The following is a 20,634-nucleotide window of genomic DNA, read 5'->3' as shown; positions in this document are numbered from 1 at the left end:
CAGGGGGCGGGCCGCCCGAACCCGGAAGCAGAGTAGCCCACGTGGGAGCCGGGGAGGGGCGGCCTTGGTTAGGCTACCTGGTTGTGGGTAGTCTAAGTCGAGAATCCAGGCTATTCGTACTCTGAGGGGGCGAGGTAGAGACGGCCATCGGGTGTCCTTCGCCGATGTTGGGGACCCGGAGCGGGCCGCGGCGGGAGTGACCAATCCTGATGACGTAGCAGGGGGCATCGACCATGGCACTACTCTGGGCCTTCAGGGGCGCGACCTCGCGGTTTTCGGGTCGCCTGCTCGCGCGTCATTCCTCTCAAGCGGCGAGGCGTGGGGAGCGGCCCGGCGGGGAGGAGCTGAGCCGCCTGCTCCTGGATGACCTGGCGCCGACCCCGCGATCTGCGGAGGGACTGGAGCGTCTGTTTGGCCTGTCCCCTTGTCTCCTGGCTCTGCGAGCTGCTCGTCGCCGCGTGGCCAGGCTTCTGCTCCAGGCCGGCAGGTCAGGGTTGCAAGGGGAGCGGGCCGAGCTGCTCCGGGCGGCAGAGGCGCGTGACATACCAGTTCTGCGGCCCAGACGGCAGAAGCTGGACGCCCTGTGCCGCTACCAGGTCCACCAGGGCGTCTGCATGGAGGTGAGCCCGCTTCAGCCTCGGCCTTGGACTGAGGTCGGGGAGGCGAGGCCAGGCGACGACCCCCGGCAGCTGTGGCTTGTCCTCGAAGGGCTCCAGGATCCCCGGAACCTTGGGGGCGTGCTGCGTTCTGCTCATTTTCTCGGAGTGGATAAAGTCATCACCAGCGGGAGAAACAGGCATGGACATCCCTTAATCCCCATGTGCCCCGCTTTGGGGCACAACCGAGTTTCTAAGCACCTTGACCCCTGATCCCTCGCCCCATCGTCAGAATTCTCACCCTTAACCCTTGGGGGCCAGGGCCAGGGAGGCGGGGCGGGGAGGTGGGGGTTGGCTAGGGCAAAGCACCGGGTTTGAGATTACCCAGTTTAATGCAGGGCATGGGGAAATTTGCAGCTGCCCACTCACTCCAGTAGTCAGCAAAGCCAGCGCGGGGGCTATGGAGGTGATGGACCTGTTCTCCACTGATGACCTGGCCGGTTTTTTACAGGTAATGGCGGGGAGGCGGACGGTGGGTAGAGAAGAAACGAGACAAACTCAGTCTCTCCAAGGGCACTCATCCAGCAGTTGATGAAAGAAGGGGAGAGAAAGGGGAATGTTGGCATCGTTTCCTACGTCCTTCTAAATCCCTTTTGGAAGGGAAGGATTCTGGAATTTTCAAAACCATAAGTAGGGCAGAATCTGAAGTTAAAGACTTCCTAGCTTCATTCCCTTTACTGTACTCCTTCTCCAGGCATACCTCTTTGCCTTGGAGGCTAATATACCTCAGATCCTCGCTGCCTACTAAGTAGGTTTTCAGTAAATGGTGTGATGGACTGTGAGAAGCTGGTTGGCAGGAGTCATGCATTCTGAGTGGGGGTACAGCCTGAAAGGCTCTTTGAACAAAGACAGATTCACTTATGCCTTTCTCCCGCCCACCCCCCCCAACCCTACAGAAAACCAAAACCCAAACAAACCACCACCACCACCAACAACAACTTTGATATCCAGGAAGGGGTAAACCTAAGTAAAGAAACCCCTTTCCTGTTCCAGGTTTCTGTCTTCAGTTGTGCTTCTACTGATGGACACAAGGGGGCAGTCTTGCCTTGCATTTGACTGCTCCCATGACCATCTGCCCCCCTAGGTCTCCCAGGCCCAGTCCTTGGATCTCTGTTCTGTATGTGTTCATTTCTTGGTTTCATCCAGTCTCAGGGCATTAAATACCACCTATGCTTGGCTGCCTCCCAAATGTATATGCTAGCCTGGATCTGACTTCTCAACCTCAGATTCATATTATCAAGTTGCTTACTCAACAGCTTCTTTTGTGGTCTGAGGGGCATTTCAAACTTCACATTTTCGAAGCCAAGCACTTCCTTCTGTAGACTTTGCCCAACTCGATCGATGGCAACCGCATCCCTTTATTTAGGCCCAGTGCTGTGGTGGCCTTGATTCTTCCTGCTTGCCATGGCCCACTCTATCCACAAATTCTTTTGGTTTTACCATGAAGGTATTTTTGTATTCCCACCAATCCTCCGCATCTCTGCAGCTCCCACTCTGGCGCAGGCCTCCATCATCTCTTGCCTGCATTATTGTGGGAATGTCCCATCTCTTGCTATTGGCTCTCAACCCAGCAGGCAGAGTGATTCTGTTGAAACATGTTACTTCTCTGCTCAGAACCTTTCAAAGCCTTCACATCTCTCTCAGAGAGCAAAAGCCAAAGTCCTTCTAGTGGCCTTTGAGGTCCTACCTTATGTGGCTCTTTGTTCCCTCTCCTGTCTCCCTCCCTCTCGTCCTCCCTCCCCACCTGCCACCACCTTGCCACTCCACTGTTCCTCCCATGTGTCACATAAGTGCCAGCCTCAGCCTTTGCACTTAACTCATTTCTGCCTAGATTAATCTGCCCCCAGATGTATGCTTGGTACTCCTTCATCTCGTTCAGGTCTCCACTCCAGTATTGCCTCAGTGAGGCCTTCCCTGATCACCCTTCCACTGGGTAGCTGGGATTTGGGCCCATTTTGTTCTCTGCCCTGTCCCCATCACTTAGAACAGAGCCTGCCCATTCTAGAGGCTTAATAACCGTTGATGAATTGAATGGATCAGCAAGGGAATGACTATATGCGCAAGACCAGCTCCTCAGCTGGGGCTTGAATGAAGGTTTCGTGACCTAGAACTTGATTTCTTCTTCCTCCTTTCAGGCCAGAGCCCGGGAGGGCTGGCTCGTAGCTGGCACAGTGGGCTGCCTGGGGCCTGAGATTTCCTCGTTCTCTGAGATCCCTGTCACTAGCTGCTTGGAGTTCCTCTGGGACCGGCCTACTGTCCTAGTGCTGGGTAGGTAGATGTCCCCACTTTTCCTTGTTCAGATGTGCATGTCCAGAGTGCCCATGTGTCCAACTGGGGCATCCTTAACCCTCTGCCTCTATGCCCTGCAGGTAATGAGGGCTCTGGTCTGTCCAAGGAGGTACAGGCCTCCTGCCAGCTTCTCCTTACAATCCTGCCTGGCCGGCAGCTGCCCTCTGGACTTGACTCCTTGAATGTCTCCGTGGCTGCAGGTGAGTCTACTGTTGCCTGACTTCTTGCCCTCTGACCACACATGTTTTTTACCCTCAACAATTTTCCCTGTCTTTCTGTGCCTTAGTCCCTTTATGTGCCAGATGGGGAAAATGCATCTTTTTTAAAAAAATTTTTTTATGTTTGTCTTTGAGACAGAGACAGAATGTCAGCAGGGGAGGGGCAGAGAGAGAGGGAGACACAGAATCTGAAGCAGGCTCCAGGCTGTCAGCTTAGAGCCTGATGTGGGGCTTGAACTCATGAGACATGAGATCATGACCTGAGTTGAAGTCAGATGCTCAACCGACTGAGCCACCCAGGTGCCCCAAATGCATCCTTTGAGGATGAGAAGAGGGAGTGCTGACACGTGGTCCTTCCTCTTCTCCATCCTCTCTCTTCCCCTTTTGTCCTTTTGTCTGTCGGTGCAGGAATTCTTCTTCACTCCATTTGCAGCCAGAGGAAGGGTTTCTCTGCAGAGAAGAGAGAGCAACTTCTCTAAGACCCGCAAGGAACCTCAGCCACATCAGCAGGGCCCAGAGTGGCTCAGCACCCAGGACTGTCCTCAGAACCAGAACAAGAGAGGCATAATGGGGGCTGACTTGGACTGTCTGAGATGTGTGTGCTAGAGGGCACACACATCCACATGATCGAATATACTGGAGTCTCTTGCCTGAGAGTGCACCCAGGCCCCTGTTTACTAGGCACTGTCTTGTAGGGCAGGAAGCTCTGCGATGGAGACCAAAGGAAAGTTCAGTTTCCTGTTTTGATTTTGGACTTGCGGTTGGAAGTGGCAGCTTGTTAGTCTCCAAGATTGTGCTGGGATAGAGGGTCTCTTTCCTGCTGGGCCCTGCCTGGAAGTCAAGACATACAAAGGGAATTGGGCAGCCTAGTCCAGGTGTCCCATTCCTCTTGAACCAGTGTGAGAATGTAGAGGAAGGCCTCGTTCCTCTTGTGGACTAGACGGGTACAAATCCAGCCTCCAACCCTGCCTGCCCCAGTGGGGGCCTTGAGCACGAGGCTTCATCCTGCTGTCCCTCACAGGGCTCTTTGTGAGGATCCAGTAAAATGTCACCTGGGCCATTCTGTCCCATTCTTCCACTAGATGGCAGCCTTGCTCTTTGATCCGTAGTCTCTTCTGGAAGTTTTTGCAGCCACCTCTGGAGATTCCTGGCTGTGGCCCCCAGAGAGGCAAGGGAAAGATTAGCAAACACCTCTCACCTTACTGGCCTTCCAGACCTCCTCACCAGTGACTCATCAGTCAGTGCACCTCTGAGAAAGGAACCAATGAACCAGAGCCCTGGCCTTTGGTTCTGTGGAGTGGTGGGGACAGTGTTACTGTTTATTGTACGACCCACATGGATTTGGTGCTCCTCCCACAGGGTCCCACAAATGGAGCAGAAGCCCCCGGTATAAGTAGTTTAGAGCAGTCTTGGCTACCCATTGGAACCACCTGGCAATCTTTCAAAAACAACTCACACTGGGGACCCACCCCCAGAGAATCTGATGTAATTGGTCAGGGGGCAACCTGGGTATCAGGAGTTTGAAAGCCCCCCCTCCTGCCCCCAAATGAGTCTAATGTGTAGCCCAGGCTGAGAACCACTGGAGTAGGGGCTCCAGGACCTCAGCAGTATTGACATTCTGGGCCAGATAACTCTTTGTTGGATGGCTTGTCCTGTGCCTCATAAGATGTTCAACAACATCCCTGGCTTCTACCCACTGGATGCCAGGAGCACCTCCTGCCCCCCAGTGTGACAACCAAAAATGTCTCCAGACGTTGCCACATGTCCCCTGGAGGACACAATCGCCCTCGTTGAGAACCACTGCTCTGGAGTATGGATCCTGGAGGACAGCAACCTAAGTTAAAGTCCTAATTGCTCTGTCACCTTGAACAAGTTCCCTTCCCACCCGAGCCTCAGTCTCCTCATTGGTGAAGGGGGATCACCCTACCTTCCCAAGTTGTGGGAGGATAGAGAGGGCAACATGAGCTCAGTGCCTTCCACACGATAGTGCTCAGTAAGAGGTACCACTCTTTTCTCTTTGGAATGAAATTATCTTGGGATTCCCATTTAAAAAGACATTTGAATTTGTTTTAAAAGGGCCCAAGATTGCACGGGCGCCTTGGTGGCTCGGTTGGTTAAGCATCTGACTCTTTACTTCTGCTCAGGTCATGATCGCATCGTTCGTGAGATTGAGCCCCACATCAGGCTCTGTGCTGACAATGCGGTGCTTGCTTGGGATTCTCTCTCCCTGTCTTTCTGCCTGTCCCCCCACTTGCTCGCTCCCTCTCAAAATAAATAAATAATAAAATAAAAGGGCCTAAGATTGCTTTAAAGTCAAAGTTTTTCCTCTCAAGAAAGAAGAAGAACCTTTTCATAAAACTCCATAGAGATCTCTACCACATTGGTACCCTTGAGCTGTCTGTCCCCAACTGCCACACAGATTCTGACCCTGGCATGTGTCAGCCTTGGGCGTATCACACTGCCTCCCCTATCTATGCTGCACTCTTAGCCAAGATCCTAATGTGGTTTTGAACCTTGGCTACACCTTAGGTGGGGTTGGGGGTATGTGTGGTGGTGCGGAGGGGGACAGCTTTAACATTCCAGCTGCCCAGAGGCATCAGAATGATTAGATCAGAATCTCTGCGGCAGGAGCCAGGTCCCATGTTTTTTAGAGCTCCCCGGTTGATGCTAGTATGCTGCCAGATCTGAGAATCACTGGTCTTCAAGCCACCTTCTCATGTCCAAGAAACTGCTTCCAAATCATTCATACCTGCACTTTTGAGTGCATGCCTAAAAGTTTGGGCCAGTCGGCCTTTCATCTGTCCCTAGGTTCAGAAGATGGTGGGTCGAGCCCTGACTCTATTGGCTTCTTACCTGGATGCCTTCTCAGCCTCTTCATCTATAAAATGGGGATAGTGCCTTCAGTACCTGCTCCAGCCAACCCCTCCCCAACAAAGATTTGTAAAAACAAAATGAGAGAGTATCAGTAAAAAGCATTCTGTAAACCTAGGCACTGTGCACCCCAGGACTAGCACATGATAGTACAGACATGGATATAATGGTTCAGTTTATGTATCAAGTTGCCTGGGCCACAGAATGCCCAGATAGTTGGTCAAACCTTATACTCAGTGTTTCTGTGAGGGTGTTTTTGTATGAGATTGACATCTAAATTTGTAGACTGAGTAAGCCAAAGTGCCCTTTCCAGTGTGGGTGGACCTCATCCAATCAGTTGAAGACCTGAATAGAGGGAGGGAAAAAAAAAAAAAAAAGCTTCTCCCCTAAGAATTCTTCCTGCCTTTTGGAACTGAAACATGGGCTTTTTCTGGTCTCAAGCCTGCTGGCCTTTAGATGGGAACTGTGTCATCAGCTCTCCAAGGTCTCCAGCTTGCTGTTCTCTGCAGAACCTGGACTTGCCAGCCTCATAACCACATGAGCCAAGTTCTCATAATAAATAAGCATTATATGTGTGTATACAGATAAGTATACAGATATATATATATCACCTGTTGGTTCTGTTTCTCTGGAGAATCCCAACTAATAGACTTGATGGAAATGAACTGAGATGTCCTGGTGTTCCTTCCATGTGGCAGTAGAGAATCGAGCTCTGCTCTCTGGGAACAAACCCATCATGGAACCTAGAAGTTGGGGTTTGGGGTACTCGGGGTTCAGAGCCTGCTTTCCTGCCCACGGACTCCTATGTCATGTCTGGAACCTTATCTAACTTGTTTTGGGCATGTTGTTCAGTTTTCTGGGTCCCAGTAGTCCGAGCCATCTAGAGGGCCACTCTTGGTGCTAAAAGCCAGGCACAGGGGCTCCTCTCTGCTTCATCCTGTGGGCAGAAAGCCAGCTGACCTCTGGGAAGGCAGGCTCACTTGAACTAAAAGGTATTGAGGCCGTAATTACCTGCCATGCACACAGGTATGTAGTTAGGTCATGCAAACCAGGCATTTCCAAAACGAAGCACCTGAGACCCTAAGGCAAAGGATGAGGTCTGAATTTCTTTGTGGTGGCCTGATGCATACAGGCTGCTCAGCAAGTATGGTTAAATACACAGGAGCTGGGGCAGCTGTGGCTGTGGGTATGAAGGCAGAGGCAAGGTGGAGGTCCATCCTCTGCAGGGCAGGGTAAGGATGACCCTGAAGAGCCACATTTAAGAACGTGAGACTGACTGTTAAGTAGCTCTTGCTTTGAGTTCCAATTCTGACTTGCTGGTAGTGTAAATATGGACATATCCCTTAACTTTTCCAACAGCCTCCACTTCAGAGGATCAGAGTGCGGATTAAATGAGCTCACTCATGTAAAGCCCTCAGCCCAATCCTGGAGGAGCATGGCAGCTGTTTTTGCAGCACCTGAGCTGCATGGGCTCCGCTGTCCTGCCACCCTGGCCTCAATTTCCCCATAGACTCTGAGACATATTTCAGCTGCAATACACAAGGAGATGTACTCCTGAGAGCAGCTGGAGGGGGTTGGAGAGGGGAGGGGGTTGGAATGACATTGGCAAGATCCTCCTTTGTCAGGCCTCCCCAGCCAAGAGGGAAAGGGTCTCAGAAGGTTGGTATTCCAGAACAGCTGAATTGTGGCCAGCACCCCAGTCCCTTGCAGGGCTGGAAATTTGTTTGTTTGGTTGGGTTTTGGCAGGAGGGGAAATTGCCAGCTCCTTTCCCGAGGCTGAGGTCCTAAACTAGACCCTCCCCCATCACTCTTGCAGGGCCAGGCGCCAGGGATCCCCACAGTTTGTAAATGTAATCAACCTTGAGGTCTCCGGCTTCCACAGGTGCAATTAGCATGCCCATCTGCTAATCCCTGATTAATGATGTTTACAAACATGGGACTCCACTCACAGAGTTGCTCAGCCCCTCCCTCTAGGACCTGGAGGCAGGGCTCTTCCTAACACACACCCCTCCGTAAACACACATACTCTTTCAGGGCTGTGCTCCTCTCCCTCCCCTTTCCCAGGCAGGGGGCAGAGCTGGAGTCCCTCCTTGGAGTCACCTGGCCCAACTCTCATTGCACCCATGGAAAGAAGACCCAGAGAGAGCACACAGGGAGACCATGAGGTTTGGTGGTAGGGCTAGGCTCCTGTTCTTCCCTCTTTCTTACCCATTCTGGAACCTCTGGGTACATGGGTGGGCCCGCTGCCTTTATTCACCACACCGGCTCCAGTTCTGGGGCTACACGTACATGTCTCTCTGCATGGAGGGTCCCAAGGGTTGGGATCCTCTACCTGTTTCCAGACAGAGGAACATTCCCACTCCGCCCACCTTCCCGCTGAGGACTCTTGCGGGCCCACGCCAAAAAGCACAGTAGCAAAAATATTAAGAATGCAGACTTCTGAGTCAAGAAGGCCCTGCCTCCAAATGTTGGCTCTACCTCAGGCCAGTCACTTAATCCAATTGAGCCTCAGTTTTGTCACCTATAAAATGGAGATAAGGATAGTAGGTACTACTACTACAAACATAGTTTGTGATGATTCATTACTGGATTTAGGAAATTGACTTGGCATAGTGCACGGGACATAGTAGGTGCTTAATAGTACAAGCTTTTTATTGTAGGGAAGATGATGATGATGATGATGAAAATGAACAGAAGCATCTGAAGCTACAAAGATGCCCAGGGACTTCCTCTTCTCCCCTCACCCTCCTCTCTGGGGAGAAGGGCAGGTCCCAGCTCATTACTGGTGGGGGCTAGGGTGGAAGTGTCAGATTGGAATCACTCCTGGGTCTGTTCACAGCTTCCCTGTTTCATTAACACCTCCCTGGTGGTCTTCAGCTCATCCTCCTGGGGGAGGTGCTCCAGAAAGTTCCCACTACCCCCTACTCAGCCAGAGCTCAATGTGCCCCATTCCTAGGTCTGGAATCAGATGCACATAGAGAAGGTTTTATGTGGCAGAGAGGTGGCCACTGGCCAGGAGGCTGTCACTATCCCCTCCCCTCAGGGTCCTGGAGGCCTGGTCAGGAGACATAGTACCTGGGGCTGCCTCTTTCTTTTTCCTCCCCATCAACCTCTCATCAGTAAATTCTAGTCACCCAGCCCCACTGCATCCCAATCTGGACACTTCTTCCTTTCAAATCTGTGACTTGATCTGAGCAGCACCAGCTTGGGTTCTAATCCTGGTTCACCTTTTCCCAGCTGGATGACCTAAGGAATATCGCTTATTTTCCAGGACATTCAGTTGCTTCTGTAAAAACAGGGACACCATACCTATAGCAGGGTAGCACAGGGCTCAGAAAATTGTAAATTCTCAATAAGGCAGCCATTGTTATTTTGCAGGCACAACAACTAATCTCTGAATTATATTTTTAAATCGCAGAGCCCTGTTTAGCCAACCGAGGTGGGTGGGGGAGCAGAGCCATGTTTAGAGAAGCTCCAGTTAATTGTCCCAGTTTCTTCCCCAGACTGGGAAAAAGGAGTGGGGCTGGGCAATGAATTAGGACCAGGAGATTACTATCTTGGGCTCTGGGAAGGCTGCTTCTAAACAATGTTCCTCTCCAGACACTCCAAGAAGGATTCTGATGGAAATACTATGCCCTCTCTGTCACAATATTCCATTTCAGAGGAGACCCTTCACCAGCTGTGGGCCAGGAAGGAGGGGCTGGGCCCAGCTGCCCCCTGCCCCAACCCTGCAGCTGGCTGAACTTGGCTGGCCCTGCTTTCTCCTGCCACCTCTGTACTTCCTCTTCCCTTCAGGCTCCCAGCTCTTTTGCTGAGGTTTGTGGGTGTCAGAAGAGAGACTCCATGAGAAGTGTCACCTTTTGTGGTTGATCTGTAGTCTCAAAAAAAAATGTCAGTTGGCTGAGCAGTTTCCTCTAGAAAGAAGAAACCAAGGCACAAGTCTGCATATAAGGGAGGCGGCAAGACAGTGGGCTTTGTCCCTTCTTGCAAGTAACCCCCAAGCCCCCACAGGCCTCTGTGGAGCAGACATGAAAGCCCCTCCCACCTCTAGGAATCCCCACTCCTGTCTTTTACATAATCAAGGCAGGAGTTGGCTTCACTCCTTTTATATTCCCAGGTCTCAGCCCAGGGCCAGGCACATACTGGGTATTTAAAAATCACAGATAAGCACATAAATGGGTCCTGAGGTTGGAGACTAACTGCCTCTCCCTCCTTTTCCCTATTGTGGGTTGGAGGCAAATAGCTCAATTCCAGCTGGCCCTCCCCTTCCACTTTTGGAGAAGACAAGACACAAATGATTCCCTAGCCACAGCTGCTCTTGATTCTCTGCAACAAAGGAGCTAATCGAGAGTGAGGGGATGCTCTGTAGAACCCTTCAGCCCTCGACCCTGCTGAGACCCATCTGTATCCAGGCCCTGCACAGATGCCCTTCCCATAGATGGGGGGACTAGCTGGGGGTCAGGCACAGCAAGGGGCAGGATCTTGTTTGAATCAGAGCCCTGATACCAACACACATACTTAGAACAGTCTCACTGCAGTGGGTATGGGACCCTGAAGCCATGTGCACAGCAGGGTGATGGGTGATGATGATGATGGTGATGATACTAACATTTATTATGTACTTACCATGTGCTAACGGTTTTATGTGCCTTGTCTCATTTAGTCCTCATGATGCTTTGGGGTAGGCACTGTTATCACCTTTCGTTTATAGATAGGAAACTGGGGCCCAGAAAGGTTAAGTAACTTACCTAAGGTCATGCTGTGACAATCAGAAGGGTTTGTAGGGGGTGGGGGATGGAAGGTGGGGAGCTGAGCTTAGAAGGAGAGAACTTCCAGCTCAAGCATCAGCTAGGAGGCCTTCAGTTGAGGAGGCCAAATCTGCACACAGCCACCCTCCCCCCACCCCCACAGCACTAAACCCTCCCCCATGTAATACCCCTAGCCCCTCTCTCCACTCCACTTCTCCTGAACCATCCTAACAATCTCTAAGTGGGGCATCCTGCAGAGGGGGGTGGGGACCATGTCCTTCAGCTTGCCACGTGGCTGTGGGTGGTATGTCCAGGCTGGAGGTCAGAATACACAGCTCGAGCTACTGTGGGGTGCAGTAAAGAGCCTGGACTCCCAGAGACACCCAGATTTAGGTTTAAGTCCTGGCCCTGCTCCCAAACCAAGGCTCAGGCCTTGGTCCAGTTTCTTAACCTCTGAGCTTCATTTCCTTTCTGTAAAATGGCACCAGTAATCTTTCTCCCAGGGTTGTGCTGGGGCCTGAAAAAAGGTGCTCACGGCACATGGTAGGCCTTCAAGAACTCTTCCCAGCCTGCCTCTTCCTTCTTTCTCGGGGCTTCCGCCTGTGTCTGTCTCCTTGCCTTCCTAGCTTGGGGTCTGGTGCCTCCCCTCTCTCAGCTCTGCCTGTTTTTTGATGATCTCTGTCATGTCTGCCTGTCACTGGGGGCTCCCTGTTGCTGCTCCCTTTCTAGGGCTCTGTCTCTATACCCTTTCTGCCCCTCTCCTCTCCTCTCCCTTGGCTCCTGATACCCTGGGGGCTGATCGATGGCAGCCGCTGGTTATCGATTGGAGTGGGCGTCCAAGTGTGGCTGCTGGAGGCCGGTATTGATGGACAGGATTGGTGCCCAGGCTGGGCGGAGTGGCAGTTGGGGAGCCTGGGGCTGCAGGGGAAGTGGGGCTCCCCCTCCCCTGCCAGGACCTGGGATGGGAGTCCTTAAAGCTGCAGACCCTACCACTAGCATGGGGTCAGAAGCACTAGGATGGGACAGAAGGTCTCTGAGGACAGAAGGCCAAGGCTTGGCTCATGCTGTCACTTAACAAGATTTACTGAGCACCTACTATGTGCCAGCTGGGGATATTAGCAGTAAGCAAGTCAAAAATCAATAAGTAAAATTATGTAATGTGTTATGCAAGAAATAGAGCAGAAGGAAAAGGGTATGGAAGTGCAGTGGTTGGGAGAAGGTGCTGCTTTAAATGGTGTAGTGAGGGAGGGGCCTCCTTGAAAAGGTGACTTTTTTTTTTTTTCAACGTTTATTTATTTTTGGGACAGAGAGAGACAGAGCATGAACGGGGGAGGGGCAGAGAGAGAGGGAGACACAGAATCGGAAACAGGCTCCAGGCTCCGAGCCATCAGCCCAGAGCCTGACGCAGGGCTCGAACTCACGGACCGCGAGATCGTGACCTGGCTGAAGTCGGACGCTTAACCGACTGCGCCACCCAGGCACCCCAAAAGGTGACCTTTTAAGTAAAGACCTGAGGAGATTGAAGGAGCAAGCCATTTGAGAGCATTCTGAGCAGTAGAAACACCAAATAAGTGCAAAGACCCCCTGTCGGGGGCCATGCTTCATATGCTCTAGGCTGGGGGTATGGTGTGCCTGGAGTGGGGTGAGGGATAAGGAGAGCAGGAGGAAATGGGTAGGAGAGGGAATGAGGGCAGGGGCCCTATAGGGCTTGGAGTGGACAGTCAGTCCGGGGATGACAGTTGTCCCAACTCCAGTCTGAGAGGCCTGAGCAGCTTCCACCAACGGTAGCTTCCAGAACATGGTTCTGCTGCTTCTGAAACTCCATGTGTGGAGTTTCACACCAATATCCCAGGCCCTTCACTGCTTGGTCAATGAGATAAATGCTCACAGGTTGGATTCTGTGGTTGAGTTGAGAACTCAGAGACATTTGGCAACTTGCCCCAGGTCATGAAGGAAATAGCAGAGCTGGGACTCAAATCCAATTCTGTCTGACTCCAAAACCATTGCTTTTTCCTTCTTTCCTGGTTACCATCTTAACCATTTTTAAGTGGGTAATTCAGTAGTTAAGTTTACGCACATTGTAGTACAATAGACCTGCAGATCTTTTCCATCTGAAACTGAACCAAAACTCTGTACCCATTAAATAAGAACTCCCCACTCCTCTTGCCCCAGCCCCTGACAACCATCACTGTATTTTCTATGTATCTATGTATGTGACCTTTTTTTTTTTAATGTTTATTTTTGAGAAACAGAGAGTGCAAGAAAAGAAAGGGCAGAGTCGGGGGGACACACAGAATCTGAAGCAGGCTCCACATTTTGTTTATCCATTTATTGGTTGACTGACACTTGGGTTGCTTCCATGTCTTGCCTATGGTGAAAAATGCTGCAATGAACATGGATGTACACATATCTCTTTGAGATCCTGTTTTCAGTTCTTTTGAATATATACCTAAAAGTGGGGTTGCTGGATCATATGGTAGTTCTATCTTTATTTTTTTGAGGAACCTACATACTGTTTTCCATAGCATCTGTAACCATTTTACCCTCCCAGCAACAGTGCCCAAGGGTTCCAACTTCTTCACATCCTCACCAACACTTGTTATTTTGTTTTGTTTTGTTTTGTTTTTTGATAGTAGTCATCCTAATGGGTGTGAGGTGATATCTCATTACTGGTTTAATTTCCTTAATGACTGATGATGCTGAGCATATTTTCCTATGCTTATTGGCCAAGTGTATATCATCCTTGGTGAAATGTTTATTCATGTCCTTTGCCCAAGTTTTAATTAGGTTATTTGTTGTTGCTGTTGTTTGTTGTTGAGTTGTAGGAATTCTTTATATTTTTTGGATATTAACCCCTCATCAGATGATGATTTGCAAATATTTTCTCCTATTCTGTAGATTACCTTATCACTCTGTTGATTGTGTCCTCTGATGTACAGAAGTTTTAAATTTTGATTTAGTCCTATTTATCTATTTTTTCTTTTGTTGCCTGTGCTTTTGCTATCATACCCAAGAAACCATCACTGAGTCCATCCAAAATTATTGTTTTTAACTACTTCTCTCCACTGTCAGGTATTCTGCCAACACCTTTAGGTCAAATTGGGCAGGCAGTGACCCAGAGGGCAGGGCTGGAACCAGTGGGAAGCTCAGGGAGACAGCAGCTCAAGCTAACAGAATTCCAGAGGCTGAATGGGGTACTTTGGAGGTAGTGAGGTCCCTGTCACTGGAGGAATATAAGCACTCAGATGACCATTCAGGTAGGATGTTGCACAGAAACTTCAGGTAGAGGACGTTAAGGTTGGGTTGATGGCCTCTGATCTCTTGTAGAATTCAGCAAGGAAGGAGGGGGAGCTCAAAGCTTGCCAGTGAAGTGGGGTGGGGTGGGCAGGATGGCAGCTGACAAGTGTACCATCCTCTGTGCCTGGGGAAGTCTTGTATTGGGATCTAGGTGTGGAGGAGATTCCCTGAGTTCTTGTCATGCTGGAGCCTAAACCCAAGCTCTGACCCCAGATGGCCCAAGGATCTTGGACCCCTGGGCTGGAAGATAAGAGAGATGAAGAAGTGGCTCCTTCATCACCTATGAGGGGCTGCTTGTGAGCCAAATGGATGAAACAGGGACTTAAGAGCCTGGTAGACCTTGATTCAGGTACTGCCTGAGGCACTCACTGGCTGGATGAATTTGGGCAGTCTCTTTGACTTCTCTGATCCTCATCCTCATCTGAGCAAGGGGCTGCCACCTCTCTTATAGGGTTTTTTGCAGAATGACAATAACAGGTGGCTGGAACCTGACACATCCTCAGTGAACTCCAGTGATCACATTTAAGCACTCATAATTGCCTCTCAGCACCCTCCAAAGCCAATAACCCTGAATGGGCTATATATTCCCTACCCTCCGGTGACCACTTCCCGCTGTTCTTGGCCCTGGCCAGCCCCTCATTCCTTTTGAGGACAGGGAAATCCAGACTCCTGGATCCAGAACCCAGCTCAGCCATGACAGATACCTGAGCTGGACCAGGGGCCCTCTCTGGGCCTTGTGGGAAGTGCTGGATGGCAGTCTGATATCCTGTCTGTTGGTCCTCTGTCTCTGCCTGTCCCTGTGGCTACTAGGCCTGGAGCTTCCTCACTCTGGTTGTGCAGTCTTTCCCAGCCAGCCCTGCATTCTGTGACCTGACTCATCTCCCACGTTGCACCCAGAAATTTCCCCCACATTACCCCCAGCCCAGCCCATCATGGAGAAAAATCAAATCTCATTAAAGGCCATTGATTTTCCTCCAAATTTGCTGTGAGTACACTTCGAGGCTTCTCAGTATTACTGTCGGTTCCCATCTTCAACCCCTCAACCACCAACATAGCTTCCTCAGGGAAACTGAGGAGCATTGGGCTGGCAGGCAATAGGGAGTGTGAGAGGTTGTAGATACTGTCTGCTGGAGCCTCCAGCCCACTCTGGCCCTTCAGCGTGGCAAGACCCTGAATATGGCACTGATTTATTTCTCTGCCTGGTTACCCCCATCTTAGGCAGAGGGGTATGTGTTTCTGCGTGTGTATGTCTGTCCTTGTGTGTTGGTGTGTGATTTTGTGTCTGCATGTGTGTCTGTGGGTGTCAGCACTGTGTCTCTGTGCACCTGTGTCTATTTCTATATCTGTGTGTGTGTCTATAAGTGCGTGTGTGTATCTGCATGAATGCAGTGTGGAGTGGAGGTCTTGGCTTGCAGTTGAACTCTGAATGCTGTGCTGCCCATGAAACAGCCAGCCTGAAGAAGGGACTTGACTTGGGATAAACCCAACATATGGTTCTCTTCCTAGGGGTCAAGGACTAGGTAGGTATCTGGAGGAGGAGGGGGCACAGGCTTCTCTGCCCTCTCGCATTCACCCCTGCTGTCCCTTTGTCATCTTGGAAATGGGGCACCTTGCTGACTTTGTTGCAGTATTAGGTTTGGGGTTTGGGGGCTGGTGGGAAAGATTCCCAACCTAATGTTGGAGGCGGGCACGAATTCTTCCCTTCCTCCAATCTGAACTGAGAGTCCCAGGTGGGCATGTTTAAGTCAAATGGCCATATATTCACCTGGTGAGTCTGGAGAGAGTAGGTTAGGAGAGAAGATGGGCAGTGAGGGTGCCAGGGAGGCTTTGTGACATGGAAGGCATTCCTGTTTGCCCGGGTCATGTTCCTAGCATAAAGTCAAACATCAAGGCCAGCCTTAATGGGGAAAAAAGTCATAAACAGGGCACTTTGGCTTTTGGAGGGTGAAGTGACTTTCAGCTTGGCTATAGGCCGGGCCACTTGCCTCTAGCCCACCTGCCAGGGCCTAGAGGTCAGCCATGGTGCTGGACTGGCCTTCTAAACCCTAGGACACGGCTGAGCTACCCCAAGGAGCAGCCTCAATGGGGCCTCCTATAAATTTGGGGGTGGAATGGTCCCTGGTTATGCGTCCTCAATGAAGCCTCACCCACTACCCATACCCCAACCCTGTGCAAGACATGTCAAGTTCATGACTGTGAATGCATGTTCTCCCAGAGGCCTCCGCCAGGGAGCTGGGAGCAGCACTCTGGGTTCTGGGGACAGGCCAGATTTATGGCACTGGGAGAAATATTTAGGCCTGAGACAGTTTGGTTGTGTTAATTATGGAAATCTAAAGATAATCTATATTTAATGCTGAATTTTGTCAAATTTGCTAAAGAATTAGGGGAGCGTGTGCAAACAGTGACACTTCAATGAAGAACAAGGTGCAATTAAACTCTGAAATTTACAGTGGAATAATTGGAGAGCATGACAAATATAGTTATCAGCAGCAACTAATTAGGGGTCTGCTCGAGGTTTCTGGGCTTGATTAATCTCGCCTGGATGCTAATAAGTTATGCTGGGCAGCTGATACTATTTGTCGCCTCCTACTTTCCACCCTCTCTCCAGAGCTCTTGGGGATTGGGGATGTGACCCATTCGGTCCTTCCCTCTGTACAGCCTGGCCTAAAGGGGGAGAATAAGGTCACCAGAGCTCCTATGCTGAGACCCCCTTCTCCAACTAAGGATGGCATGGACACCTTGAGTGGCATGCCCCTGACCAGGCATCCTGGGGTCTTACTTGAGACTTGTTGGGATTGGGGGAAAGAGGGTTGGGGCTGAGTTTTGGGGTCTAGCTGGGCTTCACTGGGTCATATTTCTTCCCTCCCTGTTGACATGGCTCAGCCTGACTCCCACCTCTGTCTTTTACTCTACACCTCATGGGAAGGGTCAATGAAAGCCCCTGACTCCGACTCAAGAGAGATCCATACAACCGTTTCTTGGCCAAATACCCACCTCCTCTTTCCCTGCCAGGTCTCTGCTAATCTTCCTTACTGCTGATTGTGGCCAAGCCTTAGATCCACTGACTAAAGCTTAAGCCTGTGCTGGAGCTGTTATCTGCTGGAGTGTGGCCAGTACCCTGGGCATTGCTGCCAGGTCCAGCTGTGAAGCTAAAGCCATCCCCTTCCTCTCTCTGTCTCTCATCTTGTCTCTGATTCTCTCTGCCTCATGACCCAGAAACTTCCCTGGTCTCTGTGTGACTAGTCGGGAGTCACCCCTCAAGAACTCTCTTCTCCATTGCCCACCTTTCCCCCAGAAGTTCTCCTGTCAGGTCCCCCACCTGGGGTCCCCCAGGGCCATATGCATGCTGAACAGTCCCCCTTTCATCTCCTGCCTTTGCTCAATGTTGTCTGGCACAGGATGGGAACTCCAACTGGCAGCCTCAGAGGAGGTGAGTGAATCTAAAATGGGAAGTTGGATGAACGGCTTCTTTGTGGATGTCTTCAGTATGCCAGAACTCTCCAAGCGTGAGCGTGAGTGTGTGTGTCATAGGAGACTGGGACCCTGATATGGCTGGTGGAGAAGATAGCTGGGAGAAGGTGCAGGAGGAGGACAGGGGCCTCCAGAATGCCTCCCTCTGGTATCTGGGCCAGAGTGGTCCTACTCCTGGGAGAAGGAGCCATTGCTTCCTTGAGACCTCCGTTTCTCTTCCTGCTTGTGATCTGAAGAGTTTTGAGGTCAGACGCCCCTGGGCATGTGTCCCCGCCTTAGGGGTCCTGGGCTGTTCCTAACCATGTCAAGTCTTGATTTCCTTCTTGTGGAACAGGGATAATTACTTCAGGGCACTTGTCCCCAGGGTTACCAGGATCGCCAGAAAAGGGCGAGGAGCTGAGCAGGCCCTCAGTAAATGGGGCTCCCTCCCCGCTGCCTCTCTTCTTCCTTCTATCCCTCCCCTCCCCCAAATCTGAATTCCCTGAGGCTTGCACGGTTGTCCCTGTGGCTGTCAGACTCCTCCACCAGAGGGCGATAGGTGCTGCGGGCACAAGCAAAATGGACCCCAGTATAGGCTGCATCCACAATGGGCCTGCCTCGCCTGTGCTGTCTCCTGAACTTCAGGGCCGGAAGATTTGAGGTCAGGGAGTATTTTGTTCCCTTCTCTGCACAGCTAACACACTCTAAGATTTGGGCGAAAATTAGAGAACAAGCTTCTTAACGTTTGTACACCGCAGCAAGTTTACCAGTCACCACTGACGTCCTGAGTCTCTGGGGCAAGGCTTAGTTGGCCCATTTTACAGATGAGGAAATATGAATTGGTCATTACTTACGTTTGCAGAGACTGGCAAATCACAAGTGCAGAATGCATTGGATAAACCAAGGCTCGGAGCAAAGTTGCTGAGGGTGAAGTGGCTTGTAAGAGGGGAGTTGGGACTCAAACCTGGGCTTCCCTGACTTCTAAGTTAGCAACTTTTCCTCTGACCCAGTTTTTCTGATCAATCAAGACTCTGGTATAATCCCTCCTTGTCCTGTCACAGCCCCTGCTTCTGAGGCAACTGGAAATGGTGCCTTAGGCTTCAGACTCCAGCCTCTAAATCCTAGGGGCTGTGTGTCCGTGGATAGATCACTAGCTCCTCTGAGCCACAGCTTTCTGTAAAATGGTCAGGTGATGCTTATTCTCTTCTTTGCAGGGTATTATGGGATGAAATGACATGATGGACACAGAGACCCCTCTCCCCTAGGATGGGCTCCCTGTGAACCTGGGCTGGACGTTCCCCCAGGGACTCTTGGTCTGTCACTTGGAGCTGAGAGGAGGAATGCAATACCCGCAGGTCGCCTTCAGCCTTTCTCTGGGGGAAGAAGAGAGATGGGGTGGGGAGGGCTCCTTTCTCAGGAACCTCCAGCCCTTGCAGCTGCTAGAAGTGATCGGGCTCCGTTGCTATGGCAACGAGGGCCAGCCGCCTGCAGTGCCTTCCCGTGCCAGTCGCCTTGACCTCACTTAGGATGATTACCTTTCGGCAAATAAAATAATTGTGTTAATAAAGAGGCTGTTCGCCCCCTCATCCCCCACCCCGCTTGGCCTGTTCCCCATCCCCACCCCGGGGAGAAAGAGAGGCTTCCCCCACCCAATTACCCCTGGCCTGTGGGATGCCTTACTCTTAAATAAGTTGTTGATGGAGATCCTGGCTGGGTTTTAATTTTTGCTGATTTTAACCACCTCCCATCCTCCCCATCTTGCTTTCTGTCTTCTTGCCCCTACGTCTTTTTTGAAGTTGTACAGTTGAGTTAATATGACTCTTCTGTCTTCCTTCCATGGGGCTTCCTTCCACTGGGCCTCCCAAGCTATTACAATAATAAATTCTACTTACTGTGGGCCTGCTGTGTGTTATAGCCTTTACAAGTGCTTTCACACATGTCCTCTCCTCAATCCCTACAACGGCTGTGCAAGTCACGAACTTCAATACCACTTTATAGAGGAGAAGACCGGGGCTCTGGGAGAGAATATGTTTTGTTTTTTAATTTTAACTTATTTTTATTTTTTGAAGTCTATTTATTTCGCGAGGGAGAGAGAGTGAGTGGGAGAGGGGCAGAGAGAGGGAGAGAGAGAGAATCCCAAGCAGGCTCCATGCTGTCAACGTGGAGCCCAATTTGGGCTCAAACTCACAAACCGTGAGATCATGACCTGAGCTGAAACCAAGGGTTGGCCGCTTAACTGACTGAGCCACCCAGATGTCCCTATTTATTTATTTTTAAATTGAAGTATCATCGACACACGATAGGACATTAGTTTCGGGCATACAGCGTGGTGATTCGACATCTCTGTGTGTTATGCTGTGCTCACCAGAAGTATGTCTACCATCTGTCACCGAACAACACTATTACAATACCATTGACTATATTCCCTGTGCAGTACCTTTCATCCCTGTGACTTATTCATTCCATAACTGGAAGCCTATAGAAAATGTGTGTTTTGACAGGGCCAGGAACTTGGTCAGAACTCTGGATTGGAGAACAAGTTCTCCTAACAGGATATGGCCATTTAGCCTGGGAACGTTCAGTTCAGTCACTGGCAGACACACACTGGTCACTGGGCTGGGCTTCCAGAGGGTCAGGGAGAAGAGATGGGCCTATCCACAGAACATGCAAGATGCAGTGTGGCCAGTGCTCAGAGAGAAAGAAAATGATGGAGCCCCAGCTCGAAGTGCTGTGGAAGCAGACATCATGACAGATGCCCTGAGGGGGACAGGGAGGACAAGACTGGCAGTGGTGGAGATTCTGGTAAGTGGCTGACACTTTGCTCAGTGCCTCATGTTTGTTATCCCACATGATGTTCATTACAATCCCATTTTACAGATGAGAAAATAAGGTTCAGAAGGCTTAGGTGAATTTTTCAAGGTCACACAGCTGGTAAAAAGCAAGGATTCAAACCCAGATTTGCTTGACCTCCCTGCCCATGCTCAGTGCTTGTTTATCACCCTTCCTGCCAAGTCTGGGAACGAGAGGGAGAAGGCAAGGTGGGCAGGAGAGGGGACACAAAACAGGCTTGGTGAGGCATGGAGCACAGTCTCCATATATGGATGG

At 50.8% G+C, this 20,634-nt stretch overlaps 1 protein-coding gene across 2 annotated transcripts; it reads left to right on the top strand.

The window, feature by feature from the left end:
* Positions 1-233: 233 nt before the first annotated feature.
* MRM1 (mitochondrial rRNA methyltransferase 1) lies at positions 234-19,327 on the top strand. 2 transcript variants are annotated; one of them, XM_015078471.3, is made up of 5 exons: positions 234-796; positions 1,014-1,107; positions 2,792-2,924; positions 3,026-3,145; positions 18,744-19,327. In XM_015078471.3, the coding sequence occupies exons 1-5, from the start codon at positions 234-236 to the stop codon at positions 18,761-18,763; spliced, it is 930 nt and encodes a 309-aa protein (XP_014933957.2). In that variant the 3' UTR covers positions 18,764-19,327. The 2 variants fall into 2 exon arrangements, with proteins under 2 accessions (XP_014933957.2, XP_026890106.1); XM_027034305.2 differs by lacking the exon at positions 18,744-19,327 and adding an exon at positions 3,572-4,638.
* Positions 19,328-20,634: the final 1,307 nt, after the last annotated feature.

This window comes from Acinonyx jubatus, chromosome E1 (assembly GCF_027475565.1).
Source record: "Acinonyx jubatus isolate Ajub_Pintada_27869175 chromosome E1, VMU_Ajub_asm_v1.0, whole genome shotgun sequence".
Taxonomy (NCBI): Eukaryota; Metazoa; Chordata; class Mammalia; order Carnivora; family Felidae; genus Acinonyx; species Acinonyx jubatus.
The sequence above is the reverse complement of the archived record's forward strand: the minus strand, read 5'-3'. Positions and strand labels throughout refer to the sequence as shown.

Bases quoted from the DNA above. Each gene is read 5' to 3' on its own strand.
- MRM1 (XM_027034305.2), top strand. From the start codon at position 234: ATGGCACTACTCTGGGCCTTCAGGGGCGCGACCTCGCGGTTTTCGGGT. The intron at 1,108-2,791 runs GTAATGGCGGGG...TCCTCCTTTCAG, and splicing joins ACCTGGCCGGTTTTTTACAG to GCCAGAGCCCGGGAGGGCTG. The intron at 2,925-3,025 runs GTAGGTAGATGT...TATGCCCTGCAG, and splicing joins GCCTACTGTCCTAGTGCTGG to GTAATGAGGGCTCTGGTCTG.